At 40.8% G+C, this 21,614-nt stretch overlaps 1 protein-coding gene across 3 annotated transcripts; it reads right to left on the reverse strand.

Moving 5' to 3' along the window:
* Positions 1–152: 152 nt before the first annotated feature.
* Positions 153–20,473, reverse strand: LOC307031444 (toll-like receptor 2). Of its 3 annotated transcripts, none has more exons than XM_079668567.1 (12): positions 20,206–20,473; positions 17,705–17,943; positions 16,739–16,895; positions 14,502–14,651; positions 13,383–13,583; positions 11,486–11,608; positions 10,532–10,682; positions 7,460–7,624; positions 5,159–5,338; positions 4,632–4,772; positions 2,002–2,492; positions 153–1,490 (listed from the first exon to the last, which is right to left on the reverse strand). In XM_079668567.1, the coding sequence occupies exons 2-12, from the start codon at positions 17,940–17,942 to the stop codon at positions 1,082–1,084; spliced, it is 2,406 nt and encodes an 801-aa protein (XP_079524693.1). In that variant the 5' UTR covers position 17,943; positions 20,206–20,473; the 3' UTR covers positions 153–1,081. The 3 variants fall into 3 exon arrangements, with proteins under 3 accessions (XP_079524693.1, XP_079524692.1, XP_079524694.1); XM_079668566.1 differs by having other exon boundaries at positions 17,705–17,946; XM_079668568.1 differs by lacking the exon at positions 20,206–20,473 and adding an exon at positions 19,114–19,183.
* Positions 20,474–21,614: the final 1,141 nt, after the last annotated feature.

A 21,614-nucleotide genomic window follows, 5' to 3' on the forward strand; every position in this document is an offset into this window, starting at 1 on the left:
AAAAGTCCTGGATGTAAAATGTTATCTTGGTCAAAGTACAGAAGTATTATCAGCTGAAGTCTATTTAGGACCTAACGAGCTGTAAGCCTATAGCTCCCCCTAGTGGCCCTTCACCCTCCCCTTCACCTTTAATGACAAACAACAACAATATATTTCCTGGAATCATCACAGCCTTTTTATTTCTCATTGTCATTAAAACAAACACCTGCAAAGTAATATTTGAGCCAAAAAACCCTTGGCTCTACCAGAATGATCTGATTAATGCAGATTGTTGATTACGTGAAGACCAAAAGGTGTGTCTGTAATGGGACACAAACTGATCATTTCTAAAGCAACTCAGCAGAATCAAGCTTGATTGCCCGATTGACGGTTTCAGAAATGTACACCACTTGTCGGACATACCCTCCCAAATGGATGTTGAGATGCATTGGTTCTGTCCAATCAGCTGCAGCGTCCAATGAGTGACCAATACACAATAAGGGGGCGTATCGGCGGTTCATAAAACGTCACTAAAGGACGCTCAGGTGCTTCCTTGCTCATCTTTCTTCGATCCTCACGCTTTGGGATGGTCTTCAAGATGGCGCACCAAAACAACTTCCGGTTAAGTTTAGGAGCGAATAAATGTCCCACTTGGGATGAACCCTAATGCTGTGTCTCAATGTGGATACTTCCCTTCGTACACTGCCACGTTGTGCACTGTGAACACGTGTGCAGTGTGTGAACTTCAACCATAAAGTGTTGTTTTAAATTGCACATCTGATGTTACGACTGTTAGCTAGCTAGCCACCAAGTAACGTGATTGTTTACTGAGTCATTACAGACTACTTAACTAACCCCATTAACTATTTGGTGGCTTCTTTTTGACACCAGTACTGTGGTACATGAATTAAAATAGGGAAATAAAACCACCTTCTTTAGTCTGATTTGTATAGAGCGGATTTCACCAAAGCACTTCCGTTACGTAGCCAGAAATAGGGGTAACTTTTTGACCGTTGTGACCAATGCGGGTATTCATAGGGCTTTTGGCGTACTTTTCATTGGGCAACACTTACGCACTCTAAAATGCAAATGACTTTCCCTCTCAACCCTCCTCCTCCTCTTCTTCGTCTCTCAGAGCGTTGCGGACTTTCCTCCAGAATTCCCCGCTTCGTTCCTCCTCCCGAGGCCACTCCAGGTAGGTGGTGGAGCTCATGAGTTTGCGCAGTTTGCAGAAGCGTTTCGGTATGTCATCCTTGGACAGCGGTTCGAGCAGGATCAAGATGGCCGCGTTACTGCCGGTCTCCCCATCGAAAAGCTGGAAGTGGGAGAAGTCGAGCTCGTAGCGGCACCACTCGGACTGGACGAAGTTCTCGGACAGAATGAAGACGGTACGCCGGCTGCGCTCCATGGCGCTCATGATGTTGTCCACAATCCAGTGACCGGGAAGGAAGTCCCGTTTGTGGAGGCACAGGGTCAGAGGTCGGGGATTCAGAGAGTCTCCATCGTTCTCCCTGTAAGAGTAAAAACCAGAGAGCAGGTCAAGTTTCTAAACAGAATTTGGTTGTTGGTCTGTTTGCCAGCTGCTCATAGAGTCCTTTTTTGAACCTGTAAATGTTGAGGACCCCAACGTTTTATGCTAGAAATGTTGAGTAGGGTCCCCAGCACATAGAAACTGCCGGATGCTAACCTGCATATGTTAGGCAATTTGCACAATTAGGATAAGTTGCGTGATTAGCATTGTAGCCCATGCTGACAGTAGTTTAAAAATGGCTTGGCCGACTTGGAAATGTTAGCTTGGTTGGTGATTGGCTAATGGTTACACAAGCCAAATCGTTATGACATCATAAAGTGGCCAAAATCTGATCAGCTCATTTTTAGACAGGTTTTTATATAAAATCAGGACAAAAAGTGAGTAAATATGTTTCCTGAAACTTTCACACATGTTGATGTATAAAATAAATGAAAAAGTGGATTTTGCATAACAGGTGACCTTGAATTAAAGTCTAGTGTGTTTGAGGTTACCTCGGCTCCTCCAGCTCGGGTACCAAGAAGTTTTCCACCCAGCTAGCATCTCTCTCGCTGTACGACACAAAGGCGTCGTAAGATAGCAGCTCTTCTCTTCGTTGTCGCCGCCGGGAGCTTCTCTTGGCCTTTAGCCACGCCCACATCATCCTGAGATACCAGAACGCATGAAGGCGCCACAGCAGGACACACACCAAGACGCCAATGATCAACGCCACCACACAACTCACGGACACAAACAAAACCCGCCGGCACACAACCACAGAGAGCCTCACCCGCCCCGCTGGCTCCCCCTGCAGGTAGAGAGGGGAATCGCAGACGTAGGCGTCCTCTCCGTCTGATAAATGCACATCTTCGCCTCCTTTAATGGCCGACTGGAGGAAGTAGACAAAGTCGCAGGAGCAGAAAAATTTGTTTTTGCCCGCCCAGAGGTCCTGGAGGCGTCTGTATGCCTGGAGGTCCGAACGGGTGAACATGTTCAGGGTGTTTGACTGTGGAAGGGCAAGCAGGGGGTCACACTCATGGTAGGCTATTTTTTCAGAGTTTATTTATTCATTTATTTAACAGGGACAGTGCACATTAATCAACATCTCTGTAAATGTGAGTAAGCCAAGAGGCTATTTTGTATCTGTAGTCCCTGGACAGATTTCACACCAGAAGCAAAGTCAATGCAGAGAAGCGGATTGACGGGAATGGACACACCCCGGTACAGTACATGAAGCTTTATGTATCTATGTGCAGTAATCATTTTACTACTGTTGTATAACACACTTAATATTCCATAATTTTACACTCTCTTCATTATATAAATACTGCTGCTTCTTACTCTCTACCCGAATGTGTACTTCTGTCAATTGTAATAAGTCTTTACATGAATGTGCATGCCTTTTATATAAGAGTCTCTTTCTACAGTGTGCTGTAACAACGTACATTTCCCCTTTGTGGGACGAATATAGGAATTCTGATTCATATTTTTATATTAAAGGTCCCATGTCATGGCCATTTCCACTGATCATAATTCCATTGTTGAGGTCTACTAGAATAGATTTATATTGTGCAATTTTCCAAAATCACTTTGTTTTCTCATCCAGCATCTCTGTAAACTACGTGTATTCACTGAATTTCACTCTCTGCCTTTAACGGCTCGTTGTAGCTCCAGTAGCTCCAGCCCCCACCCTCCCTGTGAGCACAGTGTGCTCTGATTGGTCGGGAGGTTGTGAATCGCGCTGAGCTCCGTGGAGGTGTGGTTTCCTTGTTTAGCGATACACAGCGAAACACAGTCAAACTCAGCCTGAGCACACATAAAGTCACAGCCGAAGTAAAAACAATAAGTGTGGCTTGATATTGAGTAAGAAAAAGGTTGATAAACGCTGTGAGAATGGGGCTGCAGAGAGAATTTTGCCGCGATCCCAACTGTCTGTTATCAGTAGGGGTGGGCGGATCGATCCCAAAATATCGATACTTCTGATATTACGTTACGTTTCAAAATATCGATACTAGAGCCAATAGGATCAATACTTTTATATATTTTTTTCCGTCTCCTCTACTCTTCAATTTCTTAAAAAAACGATGTGCAGACGAACACAAGTATATGCTCTTTTCTTCTCTCTCCACTGCTGTCCTCCTCTCCTCGAGGCTCGTGCACGAGCAGCGCGCTCCCTGCCTGAACGCCGGTCATCAAGCTGACTGACAGCAGCCGGCAGGACAGCAGCAGCCGGCAGGACAGCAGCAGCCGGCAGGACAGCAGCAGCCAGCGACCCGCGAGAGCAACACACACACGCGCATGATGGCTGAGAGAAAGAGGAGCGTTGTGTGGAGCAATTTCACAACTGGCAATTCAAACTTAGCGAACTGTGATGTGTGCAAGAACAAAGTTCGCTACTCTGGCCACTTTGTATTGTTATTTTTCATGTTTGCACTTTAAATTTTCAAAAGTAAAATTTGTATTTGTCTATAAAAACTGTCCTGTCTGTATTCATGAAAATGAATTCAGATTTAGTCTATTTATGATGCTTTCAGCTCAAAAATCATGTCATGCAGCTCTCCCCTACGTATATGAAAGTACATAAGACGCTATAAATCGGTATCGGCGATACTGGCCCTGAAATACTTGGTATCGGATCGAATCAAGATTTAGTGGTATCACCCACCCCTAGTTATCAGCCTGCAGCCAGGGAGGAGAGATCAGCAGAGCTGCCTGCACTGAGTGTGTGTGTGGATTGGTCAATTTGGACCAATCAGCGGGGGCTTAACGTAACGGCTCCGCGGACGTAACGTAACGGCTCCACGGATTGGTCCATTTGGTTCCGGGTAACGCATGACATCATGCTTACCCGGAAGAATCAATGGACAGTGACGTATCTCCAACAAGGAGTTTTGGGGAGGTATTTTCTGTGTTAGAGTTTTACTCCCTACAGGGTGTACTTTGAGGGTTTTGACTCTGCAGACCGTTTACATGCATAAAAACCTTCATAACACAGAAGGGGACGGGTCATAACCGGAAAAGCATGACATGGGACCTTTAACAATTTAAACCCTGCATGCAATACATTTGTTTGGCCACTACTATAATCTGGCGCATTCCCCGGGGCTTGAAGAATACAATAAGAAATATTAAGATTGGTCCTCACCTGTATGGTCAGTGTTTGCAGGTTTGGGAACATCCATCCAGGGGGAAGGCTCAGTATCTTGTTCCCAGAGAGATGGAGCTCTCTCAGGGAAGGAAGGATCAGAATGAAGGCTTTTAGATCGTTGTTGCTCAGATCCAAAACCTGTGAAGGATAAAATACAATGCTGGACAAAGTCTTAAGATCTATTGTTTAAGTACGAGAAGCAGCACTGTGTCAGAATACCTTTTTATTGTCATCATTCAAAGGCATAACACAATTCCGTTGGCATCTCTAACTTCAGTAATAGAAATCCACACTAAATTAGATCTCAATTTAAATGTTTACACATTTTACAGGCTATAAACTGTCAATATTCAAAACTTCAAAAGTGCAAATATAATTGTGTTCCTAAATAGATGCTAACAATTTCCATAAATGCTTTATAAATATTTATGAATGTTTGAGGTGACGGTCTTTGAAGGGTGGAGGTGTGTTTATGTTCACAGCTGTTGTAGTGTGTTCTGTATTGGATTACTCTCTCTCAGTACCTCCAGAGTTTCGGGTAGACAGGGGGAGATGGTTGTGAGTTTGGCCCAGGAGATGTTGAGGTATCGCAGGGTGGAAGGCCAGGAGCAGCCCCCGGGCATGGAGATGAATCCGTTCCTGCTGACGTCCAGGTGGGTCAGTTTGGAGAGATTCGTCACCAGCCGGCTCACCGTGGACAAAGACTGCAGAGAAGCAACGTCGTCTTAAAATCTGGGGCCTTATTCTTCAATGTATTCTTAGATTGAAAGGAGTACTGCTAATATGCTGCCCCTTATGCTTGGGATAATGTACAGAAGGAGCTGAAACTCTCAAATTGTATCACTATGGGGGAATTCAGGTCCATCTTAAAGGACAGAGAACAAGAATCCATTGGTCGACGTGATTGCTGTATCCCATAATTGTGCCAGTTTTTTACGTTTTATAATAGTTTCTATTATTTGCATATTGACTGGTTAATGTGCCATTTCATTTGTGCTTTACGACCGTCTGCCTGTATTGTCTTTGTTCATTTGTATTAACATTGTTCATTTTGCCCTCTTGTCCAGGTCGCTCTGGAAGAAGAGATTTTAATCTCAATAGCCGCGTTCACACCAAGTACTTAGCCGTACTTAGTTCCCAGCACTTAGTTCCCAGCATTTAGTTCCCCTATTGAACTAAGAGCAGATCGCGTTCACACCGGAATAAGTTCCATGGGGGAAGATAACGCAAATGAGCCGCTGACGTCACTTCTTCTTCTTCTGCTTTGGGTTTACTGGCAGGCCGCAAACAACTTCACGGCGTATACTGCCACCCGAAGTCCCCGGCCGGAAGTCCCCGGAGTTACCTTCTGAGTAAATCGCCAGAGCGCCGACACCTCCTCATCTCCACCGCTCCCATGTTTTCTTTTGTGTTGCCATAAGTTAGTCTCTCTGCATTTGTGCGCTGGGCTAATGCTAATGCTAATCATGCTAATGCAAGGATAATAAAATGGCGGCTCTAGAAAACATTTCAGAGTTTTACGGGGCGTGGTTTGCAATTCCCCCAGCCAATCAGAACTGGGTCACTTTTTCCCCCCAGGAGAGTACCACCTCTCAGCAGGCACTACAAATGAGGGTAAAAGTTCCCAGCACTAAGTACTCTTTTTGCTGTGAACGCGACATAAGGGGTACTAACGGAACTAAACGGGAAAAGCGCTCAGGTGTGAACACGCCTATAATGAGACTTTTACCTGGTTAAATAAAGGATATATAGCACTACACAGCCTACGATTACCATGGTAAATATCATGGTAAATTAGGAATTATGGACCTTCTTTGTAATTATTAGGTGGTATCAATGTTGTATAAAACCACAACAATGGTGAATGGACTGTACTTATATAGCGCTTTACGACCCCTTAAAGCTCTTTAGATACTACATGTCATCATTCATACACCGTTGGACATCCGCAGCACCTCGGGGTTAAGTATCTTGCCCAAGGATACGTCGACAACCTTCTGATTGAAAGAAGATTGCACTCCCTCTCAGCCACAGTCAAGATTCAAGGCTTTTATTGTCATTTGGATATACCGTAGCTAGAGTGTAGAAATGTCAATGAACATATCAGGTCACAGGCTCCTCCAACAGAGCAACATGATAAAACTGAAAGAATAGTGCAAGAAGAGTCTATACAAGTAATTGGAATATGATATTAGATAAATAATTTGTAATTTGCAAACAGATGAATGTTTTGGATGTTTTTTCAAAAGTTCAGGTGTTCCACATCGGATAAAAAACAATAACTTGGATGTCCTGGATGGATATCCTCGTGGATTCATATTCTTAGTATACACACATGCATTTCCAAACATTTGGACTACCTATGTTGCAAATGTATTATCTTTTCAATTTATACACGGCATCTATTGCACGTCTGTCCGTCCTGGGAGAGGGATCCCTCCTCTGTTGCTCTCCCTGAGGTTTCTCCCATTTTTCCCTTTAAACTGTGGGGTTTTCTCTGGAAGTTTTTCCTTGTACGATGTGAGGGTCTAAGGACAGAGGGTGTCGTATTGTCATACTGATATTCTGTACAAACTGTGAAGTCCACTGAGACAAATGTAACATTTGTGATATTGGGCTATATAAATAAACATTGATTGATTGATAACTTGCATTTAAACAGCGACACCTGAGAGTGCAATCACAACTTGGAAACACTTTAGATCTACGTGTAGGTACAACAAAAGTGCCTCAAAATAATCAATACACATGTTCATTGCCCATAATATTAACAGTTGGCAAAGGAAAACCCTAAATGATACGTCTTTAGGTCTAAATGGAGGTACCTTCAGAGCATTTCCGCTGACGTTTAAGACTCGGAGGTCCTTCAGCGTGCCGTCACCATTGCACAGCGTCTCAGTCAGAGTCAGGTCGGTCAGCAGGTTGTCGGACAGGTCCAGGTATTGAAGGTTCAGCAGCATGTGGGCTGTGGCACAGGGCATCACAAACACCTCGAGTGGAAAAGCACATTTTAATTACATCCCCTAATTGTATTCTTAAAGGTCCCCTATTATACTCAGTGATGGCAAAAGCACTCACATCCTTCACTCAAGTAGAACTACAGATACTCGTGTTTAAAAATACTCTGGTAAAAGTAGAAGTACTGACTAAACTTCTTTACTCAAGTCAAAGTAAAGAACTTCAAAATGTACTTCAGTAAAAAGTACCCATAACTAGCAGCTGTTTTAAAGAGTACCTGACCTCCCTTTATATTAATAGAACAATAATGTCATTGTTAGCTAATGAATGTTTCCATGCTGAACAACGGCAACATGACAACGTTTTCATTGGTCCCTCTTCTTTAGAGAAGACCAGGAAATGATGGATACACGGATCGTGTTCAAATCAATAGGCACGCAATGACTCTAAATAATAATGATCACGCCACCAAACACACATTCAGACTAAAGGAACCAGCCTGTTTGGAAAATGTGAGAAGTAGAAAGTACAGGTATTTGTGTTCAACATGTAAGAAGTAGAAAGTACAGGTATTTGTGTTCAACATGTAAGAAGTAAAAAGTACAGGTATTTGTGTTCAACATGTAAGAAGTAGAAAGTACAGGTATTTTTGTTCAACATGTAAGAAGTAGAAAGTACAGGTATTTGTGTTCAACATGTAAGAAGTAGAAAGTACAGGTATTTTTGTTCAACATGTAAGGAGTAGAAAGTACAGGTATTTGTGTTCAACATGTAAGAAGTAGAAAGTACAGGTATTTTTGTTCAACATGTAAGAAGTAGAAAGTACAGGTATTTGAGTTCAACGTGTAAGAAGTAGAAAGTACAGGTATTTGGGTTCAAAGTGTAAGAAGTAGAAAGTACAGGTATTTGTGTTCAACATGTAAGAAGTAGAAAGTACAGGTATTTGTGTTCAACATGTAAGAAGTAGAAAGTACAGGTATTTTTGTTCAACATGTAAGAAGTAGAAAGTACAGGTATTTGTGTTCAACATGTAAGAAGTAGAAAGTACAGGTATTTGTGTTCAACATGTAAGAAGTAGAAAGTACAGGTATTTGTGTTCAATATGTAAGAAGTAGAGAGTACAGGTATTTTTGTTCAACATGTAAGAAGTAGAAAGTACAGGTATTAGTGTTCAACATGTAAGAAGTAGAGAGTACAGGTATTTTTGTTCAACATGTAAGAAGTAGAAAGTACAGGTATTAGTGTTCAACATGTAAGAAGTAGAAAGTAAAGGTATTTGGGTTCGAAATGTAAGAAGTAGAAAGTTCAGGTATTTGGGTTCAACATGTAAGAAGTAGAAAGTAAAGGTATTTGGGTTCGAAATGTAAGAAGTAGAAAGTACAGGTATTTGTGTTCAACATGTAAGAAGTAGAAAGTACAGGTATTTGTGTTCAAAGTGTAAGAAGTAGAAAGTACAGGTATTTGTGTTCAACATGTAAGAAGTAGAAAGTACAGGTATTTGTGTTCAACATGTAAGAAGTAGAAAGTACAGGTATTTGTGTCCAAAATGTAAGAAGTAGAAAGTATAGGTATTTGTGTCCAAAATGTAAGAAGTAGAAAGTACAAGTATTTGAGTTCAACATGTAAGAAGTAGAAAGTACAGGAATCTTTGTTCAACATGTAACTTAAGACGTAGAAAGTACAGGTATTTGTGTTCAAAATGTAAGAAGTAGAAAGTACAGGTATTTTTGTTCAACATGTAAGAAGTAGAAAGTACAGGTATTTGTGTTCAATATGTAAGAAGTAGAAAGTACAGGAATTTTTGTTCAACATGTAAGACGTAGAAAGTACAGGTATTTGTGTTCAAAATGTAAGAAGTAGAAAGTACAGGTATTTGTGTTCAATATGTAAGAAGTAGAAAGTACAGGTATTTGGGTTCAACATGTAAGAAGTAGAAAGTACAGGTATTTGTGTTCAACATGTAAGAAGTAAAAAGTCGTCAAAAAAATAAGTAGTGGAGTAAATATAATGATACCAGAAACATTTTCTTAAAGGTCCCCTGTCATACTGTTTCTCATCAATATATCACAGGTCTCAGATATCCAGAGCCTGTCTCTGATTGGCTGAAACACCAAACAGATCATTGCAGTATTTCCCATAATCCCCTCTGTTTCAGCCCTGTTTCCAAAGTGCTGATTCTCTGTCTGTTACTTTCGATGAAAATAAGGAGCCCCTCCCCACGCCCCTCTGAGAGACATTTGGTTACAAAGAACTCAATGGTGCTCTAGGAGGAGATTCACACCAACGCAACTCCGGTTCAAGATCTGTGCTAGAGCTTTTCAGGTTCAGAACCGGTTCTTCGGTTTAGCCCTGGGGGGGTTACCTTGGTTGCTGATTGGCTAATGGTTACCAAGCCAAAACATCGTTATGACATCATAAAGTGGCCAAAATCTGATCAGCTCATTTTCAGACAGGTTTTTATAGAAATGGATTAAAAAAAAAGAGAGAATCTTTGTTCCTGAAACTTTCAGAGTCTCTTTACACAGAGGGGACACATGTTGATAGAGAAGAGACATGAAGAAGAGGGGACACATGTTGATGTAGAAGAGACATGAAGAAGAGGGGACACATGTTGATGTAGAAGAGACATGAAGAAGAGGGGACACATGTTGATGTAGAAGAGACACGAAGAAGAGGGGACACATGTTGATGTAGAAGAGACATGAAGAAGAGGGGACACATGTTGATGGAGAAGAGACATGAAGAAGAGGGGACACATGTTGATGTAGAAGAGACATGAAGAAGAGGGGACACATGTTGATGTAGAAGAGACACGAAGAAGAGGGGACACATGTTGATGTAGATGAGACATGAAGAAGAGGGGACACATGTTGATGTGGATTGTGGATTTTGCACAATAGGTGACCTTTAACATTCAGACAACCCCATGTGACAGATACCTGAGAGTTTATGATGGACACCTTTCTGGGGTACTGCAGCAAAAACCCCAGCTGCAGCAACGAGCTGAACTGAAAGACATTCAGCACCACAATGTTTCGAAGGAAGAACTCATCGATGTTTTTATGATCGGTCAATCTGGCTCTCTCCCACCTAACACCAACCAACAAACCACATTATCAAGCAGTCATTCAACCAACAGTTGATCACTAGTATATGAAGCGGCTTTTATTTATAATTACAAGATATATAAACTCAATAATGGGTGACAGTACAGTATGCACATTACCTGCACATTTGTGGCTTACATCCAAAAGTCCCTATGTCTGTCGCTTTTCTATCTCTGAAGGGTTTTTATAAAGCCTTTCAGCAGGCTTTGCTTTCATCTTCAGAAGACTTGACTACTGTAATGGTGTCTTCACAGGTCTCACTAAGACATCTATTAGAAAGCTGCAGCTGTTTCAGAACGCTGCTGCTCGAGTCCTCACTGACACTAAGAAAGTGGATCAGTCCAGTTCTGAAGTCTTTACTCTGGCTTCCTGTCAGCGACTTCATACTGCTGCTGGTTTATAAAGCATTGAATGGTTTATTCTGATCTGCTGCTAAATGATCAACCATCCAGAACTCCCAGGTCTTCAGGGACTGGTCAGCTTCCTGTCCCCAGAGTCAGAACTAAACATGGAGAAGTTCAGTTATCTGCTTTTAATTGAGCTATTCATATCTTAAACTGCACTGTAACTGTTATTCATGTACCTGTGATATTCATGTTTTATTAGCTTTGCTTTTTAATGAATGTTTTGAAATGCCAGTTTATAATGTGTTTCCGCTGCACTATTTCTTAATGTTTTTCATTGTTGTAAAGCTCTTTGAATTGCCTTGTGTTGAAAGGGTCTATATAAATAAACTTGCTTGCCTTTCAATCTAGAAAGAAGACTGATAGATGTTTGTTTTCCTACCTGCCCTCGCCGATCAGCGTGGCGCCGTCAATGAACAGGGAGGTGATCGGCTCGCCATCCACCGCCTCAAGGAAGTCAACAATGCCCTTATCGGACACGGAAAGGTTGCAGAAGGTAACTCTCCTGAAGAAAGACATCATCGAAGAATGACTTTTTGGTTTGGTCACCATTTTCTGGGGTTAGGGTTACTTGCTTGAATTACATCTCACAATATATAAATCCTTCTAGCATGTCTTATGTTGTGATATTCTACATATTTTCTGCTGTTAATATTCTGGGCAATGAACATTTGTGTTGATTATTTTGAGGCACTTTTGTTAAATGTAGATCTAAAGTGTTTCCAAGCTCTTCAAAGCATGTGGTGAAGGATTATCAACGATTGTAGCAGTGTTGACGGGCCACCAGGTGTCGCTGTTTCGCTAAAAGTTATTGTTGTTTATCCCTTGTGGAACAAAGTAGTTTCAGCATTGTTCTGTTTGGGTGGCCATCTTGTTTCTAATGTTTACAATCTACTATACGCAAGGTGAGTGGTATTAATTGTGGCAAATAATAGTACTCCTGTGTTCGTTAATATGTTTACTCACTCGTTTGTGGAGATTTGAGAATTAGACGCTTGTGTCTGATAATGTTGTGATTTATATTGGTTAGCATGTGGCTTATTGAAAGAGTGCTGCATCACAATGAGTATTTAGACCCTCCAGAAAAACGCGGGCAAAAATCCTTGATTATGCTGGCTACAATCCTTGATTATGCGATTAAACATGCGGAGTTTTATGTGATTTTATGCGGTGAAACTGCGGGAAGTTGCGAAATATGCGGAAAGTTGCGAAATATGCGGGAAAAAATTATCGATTTTTTTTTAAATAATGGGCTGTCTTATTTATTCTCTCTCACACACAACCTGCCACTAACGTTAAACCCCTTTACTATTCAATTAAACACATTCAATGTTTATTTATTGTAAAAGCAATTGGGCTATTTTAATCTCACGCACGCACGCACGCACACACACACACACACACACACACACACACACACACACACACACACACACACACACACACACACACACACACACACACACACACACACACACACTTCTCCGCCTCATTCTGTTTTCATTTACTCGTTCGTTATCTGAGCAGCTTCAATCTTGTAGGAGTTGAATGGCTTTCTTGTCCGCAGCAGCAGAAAGCATTTTCGAATGTTTGAATGGATCAAAGTGGGTCGTCACCGTCGATTTTCTCTTATGCTCCAACACACAGTTGCACGGGGTGCAGAATAGTTTCCCCCCACTTTTTGCCCGGTCTTTAGTAGAAATGTTCGTCGGTAAATGAGATGGACTAGATTTTTTTCATCTTGGTGTTTTCTCTATCGTGTGAGCTCCACACGTTCACTCTATACAGTGTTGTTTACATTATGTGATGCGCGAGCTGATGACGTCACGTCAAGACGAGTTAACTTTTTTCCCCCTCAATTTTGTGTGGAAAAATGCGGGGATTATGCGGCCTTTTGATAAATATGCGGCCTTTTAGAAATCTGCGCCATTTTGCTGATTATGCGGTAAATTCTGCGATCGCAGAATCGCGTTTTTCTGGAGGGTCTAAGTATTGTAGATTTTGTCCAGTATTTTCAGTGCTGAAATGTTTCATACTACTTAAGTCTTGTCTCGTCGTCCAATAAACATTTTCCAGAAAATATGTTGGTGAAAGTAAAAGATGAAATACATTAAGAGTTTATTTTAACTTTTGGATTAGCCATCTTGTTTCTAAAGTTTAATTTATATGCAAGTTGATGAGGAAGAGCTACCATTAAGAGAGGCTACGGGACATTCGTGTTGCTTCAGCATTGGAAAATAGAAGCACTGAAACAAAAGGAGAACATATTGTGTACAGACCTGACTCTCCGCCTGGCCATCTCTCTGAAGGGCTGAACGGACTGATTCAGATGCAGGTCTTTCAGAATAATAGGCGTCTCAGGGTAGGACACGTCCCCGATCACATCCGAAGCTAGAGCTATGTTTGTTAGAAATGGACCGTGGAGGCTTAAAGTGACTCGACCCAATGGCCAAACGTCAGCTAGCGCTCCGGACTCGTACCTGCAACATGGAGAGAAACAGGACGATAGAGTTGGGAATAGTGAGACAACATTTCTACATGAAACAATTGTAACTTGGGTAAATATTTAGGATATTATTGTTGATAATAATAATAATAATAATAATAATAATAATAATAATAATAATAATAATTAATAACTCATTTGGTATTTTGTCCTTACCTTACCCTCTATCTTCAAATCTATTTTGTTTTGTGTTCTTGCAAACCAACCCCATTAAAGGAAATTAGGGTTTGGGTTAGGGTTGGAATAGAAATCTCTTAATCACAGACCTTATTTCCGGCTAACAACCAAAAACACATTCAGATAACCATTGACTTCCAGACCAGGGGACAACAGAGAACAAGAAAGTGGTTAAATGCGTTCTCATTCGCAGGATTGAGGACTCATTCCTTGACCACATGGCCGTGCTTTCTTTCACGATTCGTTTCTTGTTACTTCTTGGAAAACAACCAGTACAGATTCAGTCTCGCACCTCGTTGTTGTTTGTTCTTTGTTAGGATCTCCATTAGCACTAGCATGAGCATTGGCTCTTCTTCCTGGGGTCCTCACACACACTGTCAAACATTCATAAAACTAAACTGAAACAAAACAGCTCATCATTTTTTAGCAACCAGTTGAATTGTACATGAGAGTGTTCCTGAATGATATGGACGGGTAAAGAGTTCCAGTTGATAGTATATGACTGTTTTCTGTCTCATATTTCATTTAGATTTGGGTAATACGAACCTTCCTTATATTGCATGTCGTGTTTTATATTTATGTTGAGCATACTTCGCTATACACCTTTGTGATAATATGTAAGTAAGTCACTGTAATATTTCTGACAACATTTAACAAAGTATAAGTTGACGTCTGTCTGACACTTAACCATTTCAGTCTCCAGGATTTGAGTTACCTCCTCAGGTTGTTTGCCTGCACAGTGAGCTCCTTCAGCTGAGAGACTCCAGACAGATCCCTTCTCCTCAGTTCCTCCAGAGCAGGACCTCCGAACATCAGCCTCCTCAGCCTGACCAACCTCTGCAACACTGGACGAGTTCCCAGGCAGCTGGAGGACACAAAACAAACAATATGTAGACCCTTTGTGGAGATTTGAGCTTGTTCTGTATACTCAGACCCAGAACTAAAACCCATCTGTTTACTATCCTGTCTCCAGAATGGGGGAACAAGCTTACTATGGATATCAGGACTGAGGAAAGTCTAGGCATCATCCGAGGTGGATTACAATCCCACCTGTTTCAACTGCACCTTGGCCCTTAAAATCTAAAAATAAGTTGTAGCATAAGTTTTTTTTTTTTTAAAAAGCTAATGCACTTGGCTCATTTGAAGCTAATGCACTTGCAGGATTCTGAATTTGTGTCGTCAAAATTGATTGCATTTATTGTAAGTTGGATATAAATATCAGCTAATAAAATAAACTATAACCAGAGGTGGTAAGTAGTGGAGTACAAATACTTTGTTACTGTCAGTACATTTTCATGGTATCAGTACTTTACTCCACCACTTACTTTCTACTTCTTACATGTTGAACCCAAATACCTGTACTTTCTACTTCTTACATTTTGAACACAAATACCTGTACTTTCTACTTCTTACATGTTGAACTCTAATACCTGTACTTTCTACTTCTTACATGTTGAACACAAATACCTGTACTTTCTACTTCTTACATGTTGAATACAAATACCTGTACTTTCTACTTCTTACATGTTGAACTCTAATACCTGTACTTTCTACTTCTTACATGTTGAACACAAATACCTGTACTTTCTACTTCTTACATGTTGAACTCTAATACCTGTATTTTCTACTTCTTACATGTTGAACACAAATACCTGTACTTTCTACTTCTTACATTTTGAACACAAATACCTGTACTTTCTACTTCTTACATGTTGAACACAAACACCTGTACTTTCTACTTCTTACATTTTGAACTCAAATACCTGTACTTTCTACTTCTTACATGTTGAACACAAACACCTGTACTTTCTACTTCTTACATTTTGAACACAAATACCTGTACTTTCTACTTCTTACATTTTGAACACAAATACCTGTACTTTCTACTTCTTACATGTTGAACACAAATACCTGTACTTTCTACTTCTTACATGTTGAACACAAATACCTGTACTTTCTACTTCTTACATGCTGAACACAAATACCTGTACTTTCTACTTCTTACATGCTGAACACAAATACCTGTACTTTCTACTTCTTACATGTTGAACACAAATACCTGTACTTTCTACTTCTTACATGTTGAACACAAATACCTGTACTTTCTACTTCTTACATGCTGAACACAAATACCTGTACTTTCTACTTCTTACATGTTGAACACAAACACCTGTACTTTCTACTTCTTACATGTTGAACACAAATACCTGTACTTTCTACTTCTTACATTTTGAACACAAATACCTGTACTTTCTACTTCTTACATGTTGAACACAAATACCTGTACTTTCTACTTCTTACATGTTGAACACAAATACCTGTACTTTCTACTTCTTACATGCTGAACACAAATACCTGTACTTTTTACTTCTTACATGCTGAACACAAATACCTGTACTTTCTACTTCTTACATGTTGAACACAAATACCTGTACTTTCTACTTCTTACATGCTGAACACAAATACCTGTACTTTCTACTTCTTACATGTTGAATACAAATACCTGTACTTTCTACTTCTTACATTTTGAACACAAATACCTGTACTTTCTACTTCTTACATGCTGAGCACAAATACCTGTACTTTCTACTTCTTACATTTTCAAAACAGGTTTGTTACTTTAGTTTTAATAAGTGTTTGGTTGCATTTATTAGAGCACTTTTCCGAATGCTCAAAGCCCTTTCCATTACATATTACCCATATCAGACATGGAACAGTAAATACTGCAAATTAGGGTGAAGTGTCTTGCCCCAGGACACAAAGTTATGGGTACTTTTTACTGAAGTACATTCAAAAGGCCATACTTCTTTACTTTTACTTGAGTTAAGAAGATTAGTCAGTACTTCTATTTTTACCAGAGTATTTTTAAACACGAATATCTGTACTTCTACTTGAGTAAAGGATGTGTGTACTTTTGCCATCTCTGAATATAATGCACCCTGAGCGTGTTACCTGTACGGGTTGTGGAGCAGGTTGAGTTCCTGCAGAGCTCCTAGCTTACTGAACCATCTGCGGTTGATGGCAGTCAGCTGGTTTTCGGACAGATCCAGCTGCTCCAGACTCCACAGAGAGTCAAACGCTGACGGATGGATCTCAGACAGTGTGTTACCTGGAGGAAAGCAATATTTAGGTTTAAAAAAAGATCAGAAATTTGGACAAAAACTTCATCCGGAGTTCCACAGGGATCATACTGTGGTCCGCTGATTATCAGTGGTTATCATGATGTGTTTTTTTTACTATTTCCATCTTCAAACATCACAATGAGGCATGGGTCTTTGGTCAACACTATACTTGGCATTTCATTGGTCATTGGTCATTGGTCATTGCCAAAGACGCAAAACGAAGCAGAAATCCAGGTTTGATGCTCTCAAATTGTAAAACCCATCAAAGATTGTTATATGCACTACAGCTACAAACACTTTCTCACATTTCTCCTAATGGGCGTGTTTTGTAGCGCGTTTGCACCTTTCGGCCACTATAGATATCTCCTAGGCTTCTCCAACAATGCTATATACAATCTACATAAGATATGAAAAAAGGAGAATAGTGCAAGTAAAATGCAGGGATATATACAATGGAGGAAAAGTAGTATTTGATCCCTTGCAGATTTTGTCCACTTACAAACAAATGAACAATCTATATTTTATTTTAACAGTGAGAGTAAGAATATCAAAAAGAAAATCCAGAAATTGACATTATACAAAAGATAAAAATGGATTTGCATTTAACTCTGGGAAATAAGTATACATGGTTTAGTAATAATAATAATAATAATAATAATAATTGATTACATTTCTATAAGGCCGCTTTACATGGTGAACAAAAAAACAAGCAAAAAAACAAAAAGGCAAATAATAAGTTAAAACAAATAAAGTATGCATTTAGAATAGCTCAAAATAAACCCCTTATCAACATTACGGTGTAGAATCAGAATCCGCAGTTTCTCGTGTCCCGTCAGGTCGCCGCCGGTCACCACTGCGATGTCGTTGAAGGAAAGGTCAAGGGTCAGGGCGCCGTCTGTTACCGTGGGAACAAGCGTGTATCCTGCGTGGGAGCAGTCACAGGCGAGTCGAGGGTCGCAGCGATCGCAGGACAACCTTTGACCTCGACACATGGCGAATGAGAGGAGGAGGTAGAGATTGGTCAACAGCTCCATTCTGCTGAGAGGTAAACAAAGAGGTTAATGAAGGGGTGCAAGGATGACCTTTTTCTGTGTTGGACCCTTAAAAAATAGTTCTCTATCTGTGTTTTAATTTAATTTGTATTTACTTTTATGTATGCACCATGACATCAAGTCAAATTCCTCGTGTGGAGGAAATTCCACACAAAAACAGAAACAACCTGTTTGGCAAGAAATGAAAAAAACAATAGAAGTTTAAAGCAACGTTATTGTTGTTGTTATTTAATAAAGTCAATAAAAGTCAAAAAGCATTTAATAGATTTAATATATTTCAGCTGAAAAGACAGAGTCTCTGCACCAAACAGTTCGTACAAGATCTGACAACATGCAAAAGAAAATACAAACACTTTATACACTACAGAAGGAGGGAAGGGGAAGTTCCTCAGCAAGCACGTTTACAGTACAGGAAGTGTGGACCAGATGGTTGAAACGTACATACAGCTATGAAATAGACATTACAGGAAGTGTGGACCAGATGGTTGAAACGTACATACATGTTAATTACAAACCAATGGTTATTAATAACTGTGTAATATATACCTGGCTGCTAAATCCTAAGAATGTTACAAGGTGTGTATTTAGTAAATTGTGTAACTTGCTGCTCTGAAATACCAACCACCTATGTGCAATATATATAGATGCCGTTAATAACTGTGTAATATATACCTGGCTGCTAAATCCTCAGAACTGTTACAGGATGTGTATTTTTTTAGTACCTTTTTTAAATGCGTATCACATATTTAACATAAATAACAATAAGCTGTCTGTGGCTCTTTTTCCTGCTGTAACTACGCAAATGTCCCCTCCGTGGGACTAAAAGGTATTCTGATTGTGATTGTAGAGTCAGCCTTTTGTCTGTTCTAGGGAAGTGGAAATTAGAGGCTAGATGTGAATTCAAACCGTGAGAAATAAACGGAGAATGAAGTTACAGTAATACTTTTGAATAAATGAGATTTAGTGAGACATTTCTACAACTCCTCGTACGTGTCAACCTATCTAAGGCAGCATCTCCCTGGTCCAATGGGATTTCCCAACTAATTTCCCGGTTTGAGAACTCGTTCCTGCACCACTCTATAATCTATCCTTATTTTTTAAACCTACTGTAACACTGTAATCAGATTATTTGTATGTAACTGTAATGGAATACCTTTTTTATGTTTTGGTGTCCTGATAATCCTGTAACATGTAATCCATTACTCCCCATGTCTGACGGAAACGTGACAAAAGTGAAAGAAATTCGGAGGAACTGTGATTTATAGAAAGAGGAAGTCTTTAAAGTTTTATTATGACTTTCAAAAAGCCTTTATGTAAATACAACGGCTTTACGAGAGGTACACTCTGTGAAGTCTTGGGAACTTTGTTACTTGTCATTTCCCCTTTTCTGTCTCCTATGTTTTACACGTCCAAAAAAGGCACAAACACCAAGAAATAAAACTCTATATTTTCAGTTTACGTTGCCCCTGGTAACGGCAGCATTACAGCGCTTAATCCTTATGGTATAAAACTTGGAAGAAGAAACAAAACAAAGAAAAATCCTTCCATCACTTTTTAAATTCATGTTGTTTTTTCAAGCATTTGAATGAATGAGTAACTGATGTATTGAGTTATTCCTTTTAGTGAACGCTGCGCATGTTTCCTCAAGTTGCTGAATGTTCTCTAAATGCTGTTTGTGTTGTCAAGTTGCTGAAGATGTTTCTTCATGTGTAACATTTTATCTTGTCTCTTTTTTTACAATTGTTTTTAGTAGTACTATTAATAATAGATATGAGATAACAACAACAGAACTAGGCCTACAGTACATTGCAAACAGCGCCCACACACTGTGAATTAAATAAGATATTTAACTACCACTTATTATGATCATATTAATACAAAATAAGAATACATTTACCATTTTATGTGGAAACTGAATAAAACGATTGCACATTGTGTCAAGGAAGTCAAGGATCATCCCAAAACATTTTAAAATATTATTAATTTTATAATTTATTGAAGCTGTTGCGTTAACATCTGCCTTCAGCAGAACCAGGGGGTGCAAACTTTGTATTTAGGTCTATACAAATGTGAATCAATGCAACACTTTGACGATGCACTGCAGTGACACGTCGAAAGAAAGTTCATCGTTAACCCAAAATAATGACTTCTTATCAGCAAAGGACGACCGTAACATGGAAATATGCATTAAAAAAAATACATTTCACGTTTCATTGAAGGATTTGATCGTAAATATGAGACTTACCTGATTTGTTTTGCGGAGCTGGAGCCTGAACCGCTTTAATGATTAAAATGGAGGTAAACCACTTTTTTTTACGAGAGAGGAAGTCAAACTCACACTGAAAAGAGGTAGTGAGCATGAAAATCCACTTTCGGGAGGAAACCTGCAGAGGCATCGGAGCATGACGACAGTTAATAAAGAGGCCCTATTCTTCTTCTGTGGTGTTTCCTCTCCTGTAGTGTGTTCTGCAGGTTTTAGTGCATGTCAATGGTCTGCAGAGGCGAACATGCTGTGTTCCTAAATATCAGTTCTATATCGTATAAGGCGCAGCCCTCTAAGGCTATCGCTATTGGGTAATCCCTCCTGCACGTGTGCAGCACTGAGAGATTTAATCCACGCCCACCTATGACGTGGGCCCCACCTCCGGGCTCACTTCCGTATAAATAGGAAGTAGGCCCTACTATCTACTCCCACTTTTCTTCAGCACTCCGTTGCAGAAGCATTGTCAGGCAAAAACAGTTCTGTTAAGAGCTACTTACCGTAACACAAGCATTCCTCCTAAAAAGCTTCTGTTTTCCGGTAAAATGGAGACTGGACAGGAAAGTCAAGGCTGTGTCAGGGATTGCCTCGTATGCGGAACGGGCTACATTATGAGTTTTGACAGGCACTCACAGTGTGAGTCCTGCCTGGGATTAGAGCATGCGAACGCTGCTCTCAATCCCGGGGTGTCTTGCTCGCATTGTGCCCGTCTCCCGCTGGCCCTCAGACAGCAGAGAGCGGACGCTCTCGCTGCTGCGGCCGCCGAGGACGATTGGCACGTCCAGGAGGAGTACTCCGGGGACAAAGCCCTTGATTTCCTGGATCCGTGTGGAGGGCACGAGTCGGACGACTACGTCCCCTCCATTCAGGGATCACCGGGTGATTCCCCCATCATCTCTCCCCTCCGGACGGAGGAGACAGGTATGGGGCCCGGTGCAGGGCCGGTGTACGTCCCAGTGATCCCTATCTCCGGCGCCACGGCGTTGCCATCGATCGGTGGGATCCTGCTAGAACTTCCGGAGATTATATCTAAGGCGGCCGCCTGGAGAAATCTCCCTGTTCCCCTAGCTCAGGAGAGCTCACCGCCGGATGATATGTCCGGGGTGTTCTCCCGGGTGCACAGGGTTAGGACTGACCCGATCTGGCCACGCTTCCCGGCCATAAGGAAGTACCAGGAGGGGGCAGCGAGGGACCCTGGAGCAATGAAAGCTCCGATAGGGACATACGTGCCCCTCACGAGAGTGGAGGGATTCACGGACGTGAATTTCCCGACCGTGCCTCCTCTAGAGCCGAACCTCACGGCATTCTTTGGGGCTAGGCAGGCCAACACGGTTTCCGGACGGCAACCCATGTTGGCTGCCGCCAAAGATCGGTTTGTCGCCCGACAGACTGAC

This window comes from Notothenia rossii, assembly GCF_949606895.1.
Source record: "Notothenia rossii genome assembly, chromosome: 3".
NCBI classification, from domain to species: Eukaryota; Metazoa; Chordata; class Actinopteri; order Perciformes; family Nototheniidae; genus Notothenia; species Notothenia rossii.

Excerpts from the sequence above, each read along its gene's own strand:
- LOC307031444 (XM_079668567.1), bottom strand. The coding sequence starts at position 17,942 with ATGGAGCTGTTGACCAATCTCTACCTCCTCCTCTCATTCGCCATGTGT. Across the intron at positions 11,609-13,382 it reads ATGGCCAGGCGGAGAGTCAG|GAGAGTTACCTTCTGCAACC; the intron begins GTCTGTACACAA and ends GTCTTTCTTCAG. Across the intron at positions 5,339-7,459 it reads TCAGCGGAAATGCTCTGAAG|TCTTTGTCCACGGTGAGCCG; the intron begins GTACCTCCATTT and ends GCTTCTCTGCAG.